Source organism: Brassica oleracea, chromosome C4 (assembly GCF_000695525.1).
Source record: "Brassica oleracea var. oleracea cultivar TO1000 chromosome C4, BOL, whole genome shotgun sequence".
NCBI classification, from domain to species: domain Eukaryota; kingdom Viridiplantae; phylum Streptophyta; class Magnoliopsida; order Brassicales; family Brassicaceae; genus Brassica; species Brassica oleracea.
In genome coordinates this window covers 3,394,578-3,411,196 of record NC_027751.1, presented here as the reverse complement: position 1 = coordinate 3,411,196, position 16,619 = coordinate 3,394,578, and the positions used below count along the sequence as shown (strand labels likewise).

The 16,619-nt window shown below is 35.3% G+C and overlaps 4 protein-coding genes across 5 annotated transcripts in view; 2 read left to right on the top strand and 2 right to left on the bottom strand.

The window, feature by feature from the left end:
- The first annotated feature begins 3,205 nt into the window (after window positions 1-3,205).
- LOC106337672 (endoglucanase 14-like) lies at window positions 3,206-5,237 on the top strand. The gene is made up of 4 exons (XM_013776794.1): window positions 3,206-3,479; window positions 3,554-4,207; window positions 4,281-4,562; window positions 4,920-5,237. The coding sequence occupies exons 1-4, from the start codon at window positions 3,252-3,254 to the stop codon at window positions 5,235-5,237; spliced, it is 1,482 nt and encodes a 493-aa protein (XP_013632248.1). The 5' UTR covers window positions 3,206-3,251.
- A 2,422-nt stretch (window positions 5,238-7,659) lies between these two features.
- LOC106337673 (endoglucanase 12-like) lies at window positions 7,660-9,444 on the top strand. Its single transcript, XM_013776795.1, has 4 exons — window positions 7,660-7,903; window positions 7,984-8,637; window positions 8,715-8,996; window positions 9,092-9,444. The coding sequence occupies exons 1-4, from the start codon at window positions 7,688-7,690 to the stop codon at window positions 9,407-9,409; spliced, it is 1,470 nt and encodes a 489-aa protein (XP_013632249.1). The 5' UTR covers window positions 7,660-7,687; the 3' UTR covers window positions 9,410-9,444.
- Window positions 9,445-9,874: 430 nt separating this feature from the next.
- On the bottom strand, window positions 9,875-11,280 carry LOC106339681. Its single transcript, XM_013778534.1, has 5 exons — window positions 11,036-11,280; window positions 10,841-10,957; window positions 10,517-10,551; window positions 10,227-10,327; window positions 9,875-10,149 (listed from the first exon to the last, which is right to left on the bottom strand). Exons 1-5 carry the CDS (start codon window positions 11,206-11,208, stop codon window positions 10,063-10,065), a joined length of 513 nt encoding a protein of 170 aa, XP_013633988.1. The 5' UTR covers window positions 11,209-11,280; the 3' UTR covers window positions 9,875-10,062.
- A 597-nt stretch (window positions 11,281-11,877) lies between these two features.
- The window catches only part of LOC106340019 (protoheme IX farnesyltransferase, mitochondrial), an 8,657-nt gene continuing 3,915 nt past the window's right edge, over window positions 11,878-16,619 (bottom strand). Inside the window, exons 1-5 of one of the 2 annotated variants that reach the window (XM_013778888.1) lie at window positions 13,061-13,198; window positions 12,847-12,990; window positions 12,637-12,762; window positions 12,458-12,561; window positions 11,878-12,392 (exon numbers count right to left, since the gene is read on the bottom strand). In XM_013778888.1, the coding sequence (XP_013634342.1) occupies window positions 12,049-12,392; window positions 12,458-12,561; window positions 12,637-12,762; window positions 12,847-12,974 (702 nt within the window). In that variant the 5' untranslated portion in view covers window positions 12,975-12,990; window positions 13,061-13,198 and the 3' untranslated portion in view covers window positions 11,878-12,048. Of the gene's footprint in view, window positions 12,393-12,457; window positions 12,562-12,636; window positions 12,763-12,846; window positions 12,991-13,060; window positions 13,199-15,766; window positions 15,890-16,619 lie in introns of those variants that run through there. The other variant, XM_013778889.1, reaches the window with a different exon arrangement.

Below are 16,619 nucleotides of genomic sequence, written 5' to 3'. Positions count from 1 at the left end.
AAAATCCGTTCTGTCCAGGGCTCTGACTTTACCAAAGAAACAACTCGAGTCCTTATCCGTCTCCTCATTGATCAGTAAGAAACAATCAACACACAATTCTCTTTATATTATTATTTATATTATGCTAACATTAATAATCAAAATTATTTCCTATTCTGTGGTCGTCTATTTATCTCCCTTACTTATCAAAATAATTTTACACAAACCTTTATTTTACACTTTAAGAAAAACCACAACAACCCAAACAATCAAAACACCAAAAACTAGAATTCAAAAAAAGACGAATCATTAATGATTACCTCTCTTTTTTGTCTAATCTTAGAAGTAAAATTCAAAACAAATATACCAATCCAATCACTTCAACTAAAACTCAACGACACATACATCGAGTCAGCTAAACAAATACAAACTACACGGCCAGCTATTTAACAATTTACAAACTTACTTTCGCAACGAAGAAGACGAAGACGACAACCAAAATCAGTAAAATTACCTAAACAAAAAAATAAAGTAAATTACGAACTCTGATAAATACTGCTAACAATGATTTTTGTTTACATATTACCCGTCAAATAAAAGATAAACAAACACATCTACACGAGGAGATACAAGAGACAATCCTGACAGATACAAAGGTAACAACAACATCTCCACCTGCTCCCTACTCTTGTCTTATAAAAATAGCTTACATGCCCAATATCAACATGCCAATGCTATTGTCTTCTTACGAGAAATGCATAAATTCGTTTAAAATCCACTAAGGCCCAAATACTCAGAACTGTCACTCATTTTATAGTTATTTCTACAAGTCTTCATGTATTTGTTTTAAAGGTCCGGTAAGAGCAACAAGTTTAAAAATAAAATAAAAACATATAACAAACATAATAAGGATAATAAAAATTATTACTTACACATAACTTACACAACTAAACTGGAGAAAAAATATCTAGAAACAAAAGGTACTCTCAACAACTTTAATATAATTTATGTACTCTCAACAGTACAAGAAACAAATTAAAAAGACAAACAAACAATAAGTCCCAGTGACATAGCAAACAACACCATGAACTATATCAATTACATTATTAACACAATTTAGTCCTTCATAAGTAGAGAACAATGCATACACAGTTCATCATCACAACTCTAACCCTATAACAATTAAAAAACTTGAAAAACAACTCAAAACGCAAAATTCACAACTACAATAACCCTAGCAAGTATTAAGATGAACCAAAAATTATGTCCACAACTCCGCGCTTGCGCAGAGGCAATGCCCCTAGTATTAATAATGTTAGGAAGAAACCCATGAGCTCCATAAATGCGAGTGCCAGTGTGATGTATTAGTATTTGAGACTTATTACTTCATCCGTTTTAGATTACCTGTTGTTTTAAAATTCGCCACACTGATTAAAAAAATATTTAATTTTATATATTTACTAGATAAAAACATCATTACCAATACACATAACTACATTTCAACCAATTGAAAAATAGAATAAAATCTAAAATCAATAAATTTTGTATTGAAATTATAAAATAACACTTATTTTGAAATAAAAATTTTATGCTATAACGACAACTAATCTGAAAGGGAAGGAGTATTATTTCTGTGACAACTATGTTGCTAACTTATTCTTCACGGATTCGACAGTGTTTTCACGTGCCAAATATGAAATTCGTACTCACTGATTACATTCAAACCTACCAGAAAATAAAATCAGGACACGACTCTTCTTCATACATTGTTGGTTGTTAACTAAGAAATTATGAGCTTTAGGTCCATAATATGCTTATTAATCAAGGTTTTCATCTGAACACATGGCCTCTGCAACCATTTTTTCTGCATATGGTTATAGAGATTTTGTTATTATGATTTTCTATAGCTTTAGGTCTAGAGATATAGGTATTGAAAACTGTCATCCTCTTTGGCTGCTTACACATGTTTTCGTAATTGCAACTTTAAGAAAAACTAATTAGAGAATACTTATAAGTCGACAAAGAGAAAACAAAAACGAATCAATAAAAGTCAAAACATAAGTTTAGAAGTCAAAAAGAAAAAAACGAAATTAAAATCTTATACAAAATGTAAGATTCACTGCAGTAACAATATGGATAAACATAAGATAGAAAAATTAGATAAAGAAATTATAGTTTAAAGATAGCTTAGTTTTTTTTTCCTGAGCATATATATAGGTCTATAAATAAAAGTAACGTAAATATAAAATTTTGATCCGCACTTTAAAACGCGGAATATAAATATAAAAATCTAATAAAAACACATCAAATATATTGTTATGGATGTTAAAATAAGTAAATTATTCCATTTAAACTCGTTTAGTTTAGAGTCAGACTGTTTAACTCAATTAAACCAAGTTAGTTATAAGATCTTATGTGATTTTCCCATCTAGATATATGAATCACTGAATATATGTTATTTTGCTATTTTAACTATAAGTACTTATATTAATTTATAATTTACAAAGTAATTTATATATTAGGTTATTTACATATATTTATTAATTAATATAATAATTTAATTATGAGTTATTTTGATATAGTAGGAATTTTTTTTAATAGTATAGATATTGACAAAAAAACAAATTCACACACATACACATATCAAATGGAATTTAATTAATATTTTCACAACTATATCTACATCTTTTTGAATAATGTGAAGATCTATAATACTATGAGGTTTAGGATAATGTGAAGATCTATAATACTATGAGATATATGCTAAATTTTATCAATCTTAATAGGAATTTTGTTTTAGTAGTATAGATGTTGACAAAAAAAACAAATTCACACATACACATATCAAATGATATTTAATTAATATTTTCACAACTTTATCTACATATTTTTGAATAATGTGAAGATCTATAATACTATGAGGTTTAAATTAAATTTTATCAATCATAATATGAATTTTGTTTTAATAGTACAGATGTTGACAAAAAAACAAATTCACACATACACATATCAAATGGCATTTAATTAATATTTTTCACAAAATTATCTACATCTTTTTGAATAATGTGAAGATCTATAATACTATGAGGTTTAAGCTAAATTTTTAACTAGTACTTTTTGAGTGAAAATAATTAATGATCCTTAATTAGCCATGGATTCCATCTTATGGATTCTCTATAAATAATTGAATGCACACACACGCATAGATATGTCAACACAAGTAAAAAGTTGTGCATTTGGTCTTGAAATCGTATAAGATTAATTAGAAAACAATGTCTCAATTGAAAAACAGATCTTCACAATGCTTATGGACAAGTACTAGTTGCATTTTGTTATTATCAATGTCGTCGATGACTCTTGGAGCTGTCTCTAGACATTATGGAGAAGCTCTCACAAAGACTCTTTTGTATTTCGAAGCTCAACGCTCTGGAAAATTGCCATCAAACCAAAGAGTTAACTGGAGAGGAGACTCTGCACTTAGAGACGGTTCTGATGCCCATGTAATTTAAATCCATTTCACTTCTTTTTAGTATAGTAAGTAAAATACATCATATGTGCTAACTGTAACAAACAGGTTGATCTCACTGGGGGGTACTATGACGCTGGAGACAACATGAAGTTTGGATTCCCATTGGCGTTCACGACGACAATGCTAGCATGGAGCAGTGTTGAGATGACATCGCAGCTTAAGGCTCATAAAGAGCACAAAAAAGTCCTTGCAGCTCTCAAATGGGCCACTGACTATCTTATCAAAGCCCACCCAGAGTCCAATATTCTTTACGGACAAGTGGGAGACGGCAACTCGGACCATGCATGCTGGATGAGACCCGAGGACATGACAACTCCACGTCCTTCTTACCGCATTGATGCTCAGCATCCAGGTGCTGACCTAGCCGGCGAGACAGCTGCAGCTATGGCTGCAGCTTCTCTAGCTTTTGCACCATATAACGCAGCCTATGCCAAAAAACTCATTAGTCACGCAAAAGATCTATTTGAATTCGCTAAGGCTCACCCTGGCGTCTACCAAAGCTCCATATCTAACGCAGGTGGCTTCTACGCGAGCAGCGGCTACGAAGATGAGCTATTATGGGCCGCGGCTTGGCTCCACCGTGCCACTAAGAAACAGATTTATCTCAACTATTTAAATGAAGCATCTAATACCGGAGGTTCAAGGACTGTTTTTGCATGGGATGATAAGTTCGTGGGTGCACAAGTCTTGATGGCCAAGGTAGGTTATGTTTATTTTCACTAACTTTTGTGACAAGAAGCAAACAAAACGTAATTTTATTTTGCAAATGCAGCTTGCACTTGAAGGGAAAGTAAAGATCAACAAGAAGATGGAAGAGTACAAGAGTATGGCTGAGCAGTTTATTTGCAACTGTGCTCAAAAGGGCTCCAATAACGTTAAGATAACTCAGGGAGGTTTGCTTTGGTTCTTGCCGTGGAACAACCTCCAATACACCACGGCCGCTTCCTTTGTCCTCTCTGCCTATTCAAAGTATCTTAAAGCCGCTAATGCATCCATCAAATGTCACGGTGGATCTCTTCAAGCTTCTGATCTTCGTAACCTCGCTCGTGCCCAGGTAGTTTAAACATGTATATATAGTGCCAACCACACAACATTCTCCTTTAAAAGAAGATATTAATTTTCCTCAAATAATCATCTCTATGAAAATTCATAACTTTCTATCTCATATGAATAACTTAAGAAAACATTTTATATACTGATAGTGAGATATTCGTTAGTGGTTACCTAGGCTTTGCGCTGAAATTTTCGGGTTATAGATAACTTAGTAAGAATTTTAATAAAAAAATGTTTTAAATAATTAAGGCGCTTATGGCTATTGTATATTTAATTTTAAAATTTCAGAGTACCTTATACTAATCTTCGCTTGTCTATATCCGTGACTGGTTTACACATGCTATATTAATTTATATAGGTAGACTACATACTTGGCTCAAACCCCAAGAACATGAGCTACATGGTTGGATTCGGAACCAATTATCCTAAGAGACCACACCATAGAGGAGCCTCTATAGTGTCGATCAAAAAGAACAGAACCGCTGTGGAGTGCAATGCAGGGTTCAACGATTGGTATCACAGTCCTGCACCAAACCCTAACGTACTAACCGGAGCACTCGTGGGAGGACCCGACGAGAACGATGCTTACGGAGATGAGAGGACTGATTTCCAGCACAGTGAGCCTGTGCCAGCCACCGTTGCTCCATTTGTTGGTGTTTTGGCCGCCATTGCTTGATTTCTCTCTCTTTTGTTATATATATATATATCATAATAAAAGTCATAGGTTGTTCATTAACATAGTTTTTAAAGTGGAAAATGTAACTTCGTAAGTTTCAAAAAAAAATGTAACTTGGCGTGAAAATATAATAATTATAGATATTTTGAAAATGTAACTTCTGTTATTAAGCTCGAGAAGCAAGAAAAAATCGGATGTGTTTCCGTTTATCTAAAGTTATACAGACCGACCTCGAGGTGCAAAAGATCAAACGAAGTTCTTGAGTTTTTCTACATAGTCATCACCTCTTATATGAAACCCATGAGCTCCATAAATATGCGAGTGCCAGTGATATGTATTACTATTTCTAAACAATTATTATTCACTGATTCGACAGTGTTTGCATGTGCCATAAATTATGAAACTCGTGCTTACTGACTGCATTTAACTCTTCTTCATCTACAAGCAACAGTAGTACATTTTTGGTGGTTAACTAACAAATTATGCGCTTTCGGTGCACAATATGCTTATTAATTAAGGTTTTCATCTTAACAAATAATTATTTTTCTGGTTTTAGAGTTTTGTTTTTTCTTTCTTTCTTCAGGTTTAGTGATATAGGTACTTAAGACTGTTACCCTCTTTCGCTGGTTACACATGTTTTTGTAATGTCTTTTGAAAAAGGAAATCTTGTTCTTGCTCTTCCTCGTATTACTATTGTAGGTGATGTTGGATGGGCATGTGGGTTCGAGATTGTGATCTTGAGCGGCTGTTGATGTGTGATTTTTTCGATAGTTGTATAGGCCATCGTTTCAAGGTTTGAGGGTGTTTTTATTTCTTGTTAACTTGTGGCAATTAAGTGTTTATTACGCTCATACTTTTTCATAAATTTTTCTTTATTCGTTAGGTTAAAATTTTGGTCTTTTTCCTTTAGTTCTTTTCGATTGTTATGTGATTTGTTTGAATTATTTTCTTGTATTTTTCGTTATTAGTATCTTTGTTCTCTTTTGTTAAAAAAAAACTTTGGTATACTATTTAATTGGGTGAGTTTGCGATATAACCATGGTTCTAAAAATTGTTCTAGGCAGCGCCTCCGTCTACTCGGCAAATCAGTCCTATCGAAGCGATTATTCTTAAAATTCGATTTAGATTTAAATCGATCTAAATCGGTTTTAATCTGTTAAATTAAGTAATAATGTTAATGGTGGTTGGTGTATTGATGACAAAGACAACATTGTAAATAATTGATAAAGATGGTAGAGTAAAATAGGGGTGGGCGTTCGGGTTCGGATCGGATATTTCGAATTTTTGGGTATTTCGGTATAGAGGTATAGAACCTGTTCGGGTATTTCTGTACTTCGGGTCGGGTTAAGGTATTTTTAGTTCGGGTTCGGTTATTTCGGATCGGGTTCGGATATTTAGATTTTGAAAAAAAAAATAAAATTTTCATTTCTCAAATTTCTTGAAATTAAAAATATAACTTTCACTTAACTAATTTTTTTTTTTAATAGATTGAATAGTTAATAGATTTGGACATAACATTTTGAAACTAAAAAAGACATTAATTTGGCTATTGTTTTTAAATTTTGGATGTAACTTTTTGTTAATTCTTGAAATAAAAAGTTTGACATGCATTTTAAGTGAGTAGTAAATCATTTTCTCCGTAATTCTATGTATATCATATGAACTTAAAGTATGTGTAGTATCAATATAAATATTTTATATAAAATGAGAGACATAAACTAGAAATATATGGTTAATTAACATATGTTCGGTTATCTTCGGATATCCATTTAGGTTCGGATATTACCCGTTCGGGTTCGGATATCCAATCCCTGCTAATTCAATAATTGTTCGGATATTTTGCTACTTCGGTTCGGATTTCGGTTCGGGTGCGGCTTTGGATATCGGGTAAAGTGCCCACCCCTAGAGTAAAACACTCATTTTCGAAAGAAAGAAAAAAAAAGTAATGACATTTTCTTGAATAATCCAAACTTTTGAGATGAATAAAATAAAAAGAAAGTTCCAAAAAAGTCATGCATTAGTTTTGCATTGACTTTAAACTTTGAGTCAATTTTGAAAAAAACCGTATAGTTCGACTATGGATATACATAAGATATAAAATAAGAAAGAAAACTAATTACAATTTTCTAGTCAAAAAGTATTATCATTTAGATATGTGTTATCTCTGAAATTGTATTTTGGTCATATAGATCCCATCCATATATATCCATAGTTGACTATATATATGGTCAACTATGTGACCAAAATACAATTTCACAGATAACACATATCTAAATGATAATACTTTTTGACTAGAAAATTGTAATTAGTGACTGATTAGCAAATTGTAATTATATTATTCTTAATTAGCCATAGATACCATCATATAGATTCCCTATAAATAGTTGCACACATAGATAGATACAAGTAAACACAAGTAAAAGTTGGTCATAAGATTAATTAGAAAAACGATGTCTCAACTGAGAAGTGGCTCTTCACAATGCTTATGGACAAGTACTCTTTTCATTGCGTTATTGTCAATGCCGATGACTCATGGGGCTAATTATGGAGAAGCTCTCACAAAGAGTCTTTTGTATTTCGAAGCTCAACGCTCTGGAAAATTGCCGCCGAACCAAAGAGTCAACTGGAGAGGAGATTCTGCACTTAGAGACGGTTCTGATGCCCATGTAATTTAAATCCATTTCACTTCTTTTTAGTATAGTAAGTAAAATATATCAAAATGTGCTGACGACTGTAACAAAAACAGGTTGATCTCACTGGAGGGTACTATGATGCTGGAGACAACATGAAGTTTGGATTCTCATTGGCGTTCACAACGACAATGCTAGCATGGAGCAGTGTAGAGATGGAATCGGAGCTTAAGACTTATAAAGAGCACGAAAACGTCCTTGCGGCTATAAAATGGGCCACTGACTATCTCATCAACGCCCACCCAGAGCCCAATGTTCTTTACGGACAAGTGGGAGACGGCTACTCGGACCATGCGTGCTGGATGAGACCAGAGGATATGACAACTCCGCGTCCTTCTTACCGTATTGATGTTCAGCATCCAGGTGCTGACCTAGCAGGCGAGACAGCTGCAGCTATGGCTGCAGCTTCACTAGCCTTTGCCCAATATGATGCAGCCTATAGCGAAAAACTTATTGGTCATGCAAAAGATTTATTTGAATTCGCCAAGGCTTACCCTGGCGTCTACCAAAGCTCCATACCTAACGCAGGTGGCTTCTACGCGAGCAGCGGATACCAAGATGAGTTATTTTGGGCCGCGGCTTGGCTCCACCGTGCCACTGATGACCAGACTTATCTCGACTATTTAAATGAAGAATATGGCACCGGAGGTCAAAGGACTATTTTTGCATGGGATGATAAGTTCGTGGGTGCACAAGTCTTGATGGCCAAGGTAGGTTATATGTCTATTTTCATTAATTTGTCTGACAAGAAACAGACAAAACTTTAATTTTTTAATTGCAAATGCAGCTTGCACTCGAAAGGGGAGGAGAGACCGGCGATAAGTTGCAAGATTTCAAGAATATGGCTGAGTATTTCATTTGCAACTGTGTTCAAATGGGCTCCAATAACGTTAAGAAGACTCCGGGTGGTTTGCTTTGGTTCTTGCCGTGGAACAACCTCCAATACACCACCACCGCTAGCTTCGTCCTCGCTGCTTATTCTAAGTATCTTAAAGCCGCCAACACACCCATCAACTGTCCCAGTGGAACTTTTCAAGCTGCTGATCTTCTTTACCACGCCCGTACTCAGGTAGCTAAAACGTATTATACACTATGGTATTGCCTAGTACCACGAACGATATTTATTGCCTAACAATTTACACACGATAATATTGGTTTATATAGGTAGACTACATACTTGGATCAAACCCGACGAGCATGAGCTACATGGTTGGATTCGGAACCAACTATCCAAAGAGTCCACACCATAGAGCAGCCTCTATAGTGTCGATCAAACAGAACAGCACCGCCGTGACGTGCAATGACGGAATGAACAAATGGTATAACAATCCTGCACCAAACCCTAACGTACTAACCGGAGCACTCGTGGGAGGACCCGACGAGAACGATGCTTATGGAGATGCGAGGACTAATTTTCAGCAAAGTGAGCCTGTGATCGTCACAGTTGCTCCATTTGTTGGTGTTTTGGCCGCCGTTGCTTGATCTTTCTCTATTTTGTTATGTATCATAGTAAAAGTCATAGGTTGTGATCGTTTACATAGATTTTATGTGGAAAATATGTAACTTTGTGGCTTGATATAATAAAATAATTTTAAATATTCCGAAATGTGCTTTATATTAGTATTGTCGGAATCCCATGTTAACATCATTTATTCCTTTTGTTTCAAAATGGTTAATGTTTACACACATTAGTAAAACATTAAATTTAATTATAAATATAATATATTTTTGTGATTTACTATCTTTCGCAAATTTTAATCAATAAAAATTTAACACGCAGTTAACTTTTTCAAAGTTTACAGAATATATTAAAAATATAAAACTGTTTTTTTTTAAACATTTTTTTGGAAAACGTGAATTATTTTGAAACGAATGAATTATATTTTAAAAAGGTTGTGGACATTTCTTTTATTGTGTTAGACCTATTGCGCCATAAAAGTCATCACATAAGCAAACTCCGAGATATATAGAAAGGTGAGAAATGCAATGAAAAGGTTCATGTTTGTTACAACGTCTGTTATTAACCTCGAGAAGCAAGAAAAATCCGATGTGTTTCGGTTTATTTTCACAAGAGATAAAGTCTCAAACATTCATCTACAGTTATACAGACCGAGCTCGAGTTGCTAGAAAATTCTTTAAGATGTAACTCCATATGGAAGCAATGCAGCAGCAACAACCCTTCCTTCTTCATTCAGAATGTTGTAAGTTGATGCAGCGTTTCTCTGAATCAAGTAATCAATATAAGAATTAGGCTTGTGTGGGACTAGAGAATGATGTAATGGAGTATAAGAAAACATACAGAATCAACGGTTTCTAGCTTCATGCCAATAGACTTGACAAACTGACGGAGCTCGGGAGTTACCGGGTGAATGTTTCTTCCACAACCAACAATTAAGAGCTCTGAAATGAAAAAAAAAAAAAAACACAGCTCAACAGAATACATATATAATAAGTCCTGACGTTGATGCTAATATGCAAAAATCTAGTTGATTAACCAATGGCAATGCGACTACATTTTTCATATGTATCATTCAGTTTCTTTGTTGTACAAATTGACCGAGAAACAAATAGTATTTGATGTATTATCACCTGGAATGGGTCGAACCGTCTGGAAGATAGACAAGCTGCATCCATGAAAAAAGAAATGTAGAGACGTTAAGCCACTTGCTTATCAAACATATACCACAACCTCTCAATTAAACATATACTAAACCAAACGTTTGATCAAACACATCAAAATCGACCTTTCAAACCACTTTGATGAAAATGAACATCAAAAGCACATAACGTTCACTCAAAACAGTTAAAAAAAAAAGCAACATCAGGTTGTGACATAACATTTGGTTAGACTCCAAGACAGAGAAACCAACGACCAGGTATCTACATAGCTTAAAGTCTCAACCTTTTGCCTACCTATCAGGGGTGATGTCGGAGAATTGACGAGGGGTCCAAGACATGAGCAAGTTCCCAACACAGAGCAAGCTACCTTCGTATTTGACTCCATTCACCGTGAAGCTCGTCTCATTAAACCTACACAAACCAAACCAACACAAGATCATTCACTGAGAAACCCAAAAAGGGAGATGCTTTCGAATTGGGATAGATTACTCTTGGAAGCGGAGCTGGTCTTCGGGGACATTGTCAATGAGATTGATCTGGTCGTAGAGGGAGAAAGCTCGTCTCAGAGATGGCAAAACAGGGTTCGAATGCTTAGGAGCTTCGTTTCTCATGCTTTGAATCAGTTTTGGCAAAGTCGCCATCGATTTCAGCCTCGTCGCCATCGATTCTCAGCCTCCAATCACCAACTAGGTCACTGTCTTCCTGATTGTAGCCGTCGAAACATTTAACCAACCCGGTTTAGTCGCTTAACTTTTCAAATCATCGGTTTTCGAATTTTAATTCCCAAAACCAAAAGCCGATACGAGTATGAAATGAATGCTTTCCTTTTTGGTATTAAAGTGAACCAATTTTTCCAATATTCCTTCCGATTTTTAGAAATAATTATAGGTTGCAAATTAGAGGAAATTTTCAATTTTAGTGTAATTTTTTTTAATTATTACTCTCTCCGTTTCAAAATAATGTATATTGTAAAATTTTCACACTTATTAAAAAAACACGTACGATAAATACGTTATTTTTCATGTTTAGATATTTCCTATATTTTTAACCAATCAAAATTTATTAAACACAATTAATATCTTTGAAATTTACAATTTGTCATTATTACATACATTGAAAATGTCATATAATTTTTTTAGAAACAATTTTTTTTAAAAAAAAATTGAAACGAAGAAAGTATGTTATTATATTTGGCAATATATTTTATTATTAGTCAAATTATCCGAATAATTAATGATGTATTTATTTAAAAATATATAAAATTAAATATTTTTTTAATCTATGTTATATTATATTTACCATAGCCGGTATATTGTGGATCAAGAAAAATAAACTTCAAACAAAATAAAATATATATTGTGGATCCAAAAAATACATAAAACTGGTAGTATGCGTTCTTCACTTCCTTATTACCCAAAGATTATACTCAAAACAGTATCAGAATAATTCTATAACTGTCGTTGAAAAAAAAAATGTGTATTACTCTTCAAAAGCTTTGCTTTTTATGGAGAATAGAAGGAAGGAGCTGGGAGGAAAGGAAACGGTGCGGCAGAAGCATAAGCCACTGGAGCCTGAGCAGCACGTTTCTTTCTCCTTTGAGTTTGTATTACTTCACTTGATGCAGAGTTTGATAAACCGGCTACTTCTAGGACTGGTTGCTGGTTATCATCATAGACACGGTGTATAAGCAGACCAGACATGAACACTGGAAGGAAGAGAAGACTGGCGTGGAACATCTTCCTCGCTTTTTCCATGGTACCGTGTCGGTAGAATGAAAACGCTGTCGCAGCAATTGCCATTGTAAGAAGTGTTGATTCTATGCAGAACCAGCTCGATGTCAAGCCCCCTGTGTAGGAACAGCAGAGATCAGAAGCATAAAAAAATGATTCTACAAGGAAGACAGAGACTCACAGTCATAGGCAATGAAACCGAGAGGGACCATGTAAAAGCAGTTCCTAAGAGCCACTGCTGCTGTTCTTTTCCCTGTTGGATCAAAGAGCGACAGCATCTTGTAACTGAAACAAGACACAACGTCAGAACTTGTCGTTTCTATTGTCTAATATAAAACGATATGGTTCATGTTATCTTACCCTCCAGATGCATAATCACTGTGGCAGAGGTGTGCAAGAGCCATAAGATGAGGAATCTGCCAGAAGTAAAGAGCAGCTGGAAGAATCATCGAATTTAAAGAGATCTGACCAGAAGCTGCAGCCCACCTGACCACCCAAAAATAGACCAAACATAAGAAAGAATCAACGGTGAACTAAATGAAACAAAGAGGCAAGAAACAAAAGTTATACCCAAGTAAAGGTGGAATGGCACCAACAACAGCACCCACCCAAGTATTAACAGGGTGAAGCTGCTTCAACGGAGTGTAAACAAACGCGTAAAGAACAAGATTAGCAGCCCCAAGTCCAGCAGCCACCATATTAGTCTGCAACAACCTTGTCGTAAAAGCAAAAGATTAGACTCCACTGAGAAACAATAACCACATACCAAAAAAAGAGGAGTCACCTTGGTAGCTAACAAACAAGCACCAGAAGCACCAGCAATCACAGCCCACGCACCAGCATGTGGAACACTGATGCGTCCTGAAGGCAACGGTCTCCGCATCGTTCTCTTCATCTTCGCATCATTGCTTATCTCAAAGATCTAGTGAAGAACAGGTGAACAAAATCAAGATACAGTCAAAACTAGGTGTGGGCATTATAACCGATACCCGAACCCGAACCCGACCCGAAGTAAGCGGTTCGGTTCGGGTTCGGGTAGTGTCAAATACCCGATCGGTTATCATCTTCACCAATTCCGGATAACCGAACCCGATCGGGTATTACCCGATAACCGAAACCACCCGAACATACCCGAAATTATATAAGCCTAAGCCTGTTTTTATTCCCTTTCCCAAAATCTATCGAGCCGTTTAGAGTTCCCGACATTTGCGATTCCCAGATTCTCTCAACCCGTTGATTTCCCTTAATCACTCCTATTTCCTTTTTTTAATCATCAAAACTGGAAACCCAATATACTCTGCCCTCTTCGACATCTCACTCTGCGACGTCGAGAAGACAATCACAGGTAATTTCCAAAAATTTTTTTTTGTTTGATAAAGTTTGTTTGATTGAATTTGTTTGATTGAATAAGTTATATTATGTTTGTATGATGATTAGAAGTTAAATCAAGTGAGATTCGATGGTAAAGAAGTTAAAGTTAGTGTTAGAGAGATTCAGTTTCGATGTTAAACAAGTTAAAGCGTGGAAGATTGAGTTTCATGTTTTGATAATCATCATGTTTTGATAATCATCATATTGATTTACTTGTGATATCGATGAGCAGAGAAGTTAATATGATACTTTTGTTCCTTGCTTTGGTTCATCATCACAAGTTTGTTTTTGTAATCACTTTTTTGGTTTCTGATGAGCAGATGGGTTCATCATCTGCTCCACGACTCTGTGATGACTATTATGAGTGACTTATTCACTGAGTATAGTAAGAGACACGGAAAACATGCAGAAGCAAGCAAACAAGCTTCTCAGTCTCAGTCTACACAGTCATCTCAGTCTACTCAAGAGCATGCAACAGACAGAATGGACTTTGTTGAGGATGAAATCGGCTACAATAGAATAGATAGAAGGTATAACAATATGTTAAAGGAGATTGGTGTGAGAGATCTAAATGAGTTAGACGCTTATCTTAAGGCTGACGTTGAGGTGGGAACTGATTATGATGTGCTCTCTTGGTGGAAAGTCAACAGTGGCAAGTACCCAATCCTATCACAAATAGCTCGAGATGTATTAGCGATGCAAGTTTTTTCAGTTGCCTCTGAAAGTGCATTCAGCACTAGTGGCAGGATAATAGAACCTTATAGGAGTTGTTTAACTCACTACATGGTTGAGGTTTTGATTTGTACAAATCAATGGCTGAAGCAGGACATTAAATTTGAATCAAAGGTTCTCACAAATACTCAGCTACTAGCAGATGTTGAATCAGATGATAAGTTTCAAAGAGGTTTGTAAATTTATTGTTTAGTGCTTTGTTTCCCTTTGTTCTGTAACTTAACAATCTTATTTTGTTGTCTGCTGAATATTTTGCAGAGTATGAACCTCAGAATCAGCACCAAGTTGACTGAAAGATAAGATAATATCAAGTTATGGACATCGAGTTTGAAGGTATAATTTTGATCACAAAAGAAACATGAACTCGTGCTATGTTGTTCACTCTTCTATCTTGTATAACTTTGTTTTTGTTTGTGTAACAGAATGAAGTCGAGAAGGATACAAGGAAGTCTTTACTAGTTTGTTTGCTTCGGTTTGTTTGGGTTTGTTTGCTTGAACCAGGAGACTAAGATTATTTGTTTCGAGTTGTTTGTTTCTTTTTTTTTTGTCAAACGAGTTGTTTGTTTCTGTTTTCTACTGTTCACTTTTGATTTTATCGACAATTGCATTATCAGGAAAGTTCAAGAGTATGTTTGTTAGGTACCAACTAAAAAAGATAATTTTTTTTTGTAATACAAACCGGATATCGGGTATACCCGAAAATATCCGAACCCGATCTATAAATACCCGAACCCGACCCGAAATCTAAAAATACCCGAACGGATATTATATCCCTTTACCGAAATACCCGAAAATCTGAAATACCCGACCCGAACCCGAACGGATATCCGAACGCCCACCCCTAGTCAAAACTCAAGAGTAGGCCTGGGCGTTCGGGGTCAGTTCGGTTGATTCAGATTTTCGGTGTTATGCTCATAGGTCCCATTCGGGTTTTACTAATTATAGGGTCGGGTCCGGATTGTAACCAATATTTGAAATAGTCCAAAAATATATTTTTTCAAACTTCAAAAATTGACAAAAAAATTTCAAAATATAAAAATTATTCACAAATCTAATTAAAAATTAATTAAACTATCTAAATTAACTAAAAATATTCAAAATAACAAATAAAACAAACTACAAAAATATTTTGTATACTCTAAAATATCTAAATCACCTTAACATATATAAAAACATTAACATATTTAACTAATTTCGTATATCTTGGGATTCTGGTTTGGATTTTGGTTTGGGTTATAACCAAACCCCAAGATACTAAACTAAGCTCATAAGTCCTGTTCGGATATTTTTGTATAAGATCCAGTCTAGGTTTTTTCGGTTCGGATTTAGATAGATACTTGGGGTTGGGGTAAAAAGGCCCAGGCCTACTCAAGAGAGAGAACAAAACCTGGTTCAAGGAGTTAGCAGAAGCAGCGATCATCATGGTGCCAGCGCAAGTGTAACAAAGACCAGATAAGTTAACCGCAGCGTTCCCCGTACCGAGAATGTAACCAGTGCCAGATGTCGCAACCACGTGAAGAATAAAGTTGGTTGAGTTGGTTTGTTTCTTGTCATTGAAGTTAGTGTTTGATTCTAGTTTGAATAAGTCTAAGACTGTTGCTAAGTCTTAGGGATTAGAGTCGTAGTTGTCCTGGTTTGTAGGAAACTACTAGTTGAAGCGTTAGAGTCTGTTTCGGTAGTTTGTTGTAGGTGTCTCAAGTCTATATAAGGCTTTGAGTATGAGACGTTTAATAACACAGAAAATTTCAGAAAACCTTTATCTTATTTGCTCTGTTTTGGTGTCTCTGTTCTTACAAGTGGTATCAGAGCCTTTAACAAGGTGTGAGGATGAGTGAAAAGGAGACATCGCTGAACATACCGAAGTTTGATGGAGACTTTGAGCATTGGGCTATGCTCATGGAGAACCTGCTGCGATCAAAGGAATGGTGGGAACTGATCGAGATCGGAATCACTCAACCAGAAAGAAACGTGATCTTGACAGGAGCTCAACGAACTGAGGCGGCAGAACAAAAAATCAAAGATCTGAAGGTGAAAAACTATCTCTTTGCATCCATTGACAAGACCATTCTAAAGACGATAGCTAAGAAGGATACATCGAAGGAGATATGGGATTCCATGCGAACGAAATTCCAAGGAAACAAGAGGGTGCAAAGTGCTCAACTTCAAAGGTTGAGGAGAAACTTTGAACTGTTGGAGATGAAGGAAGGAGATACTATCACAGAGTATTTCTCCAGAGTGAT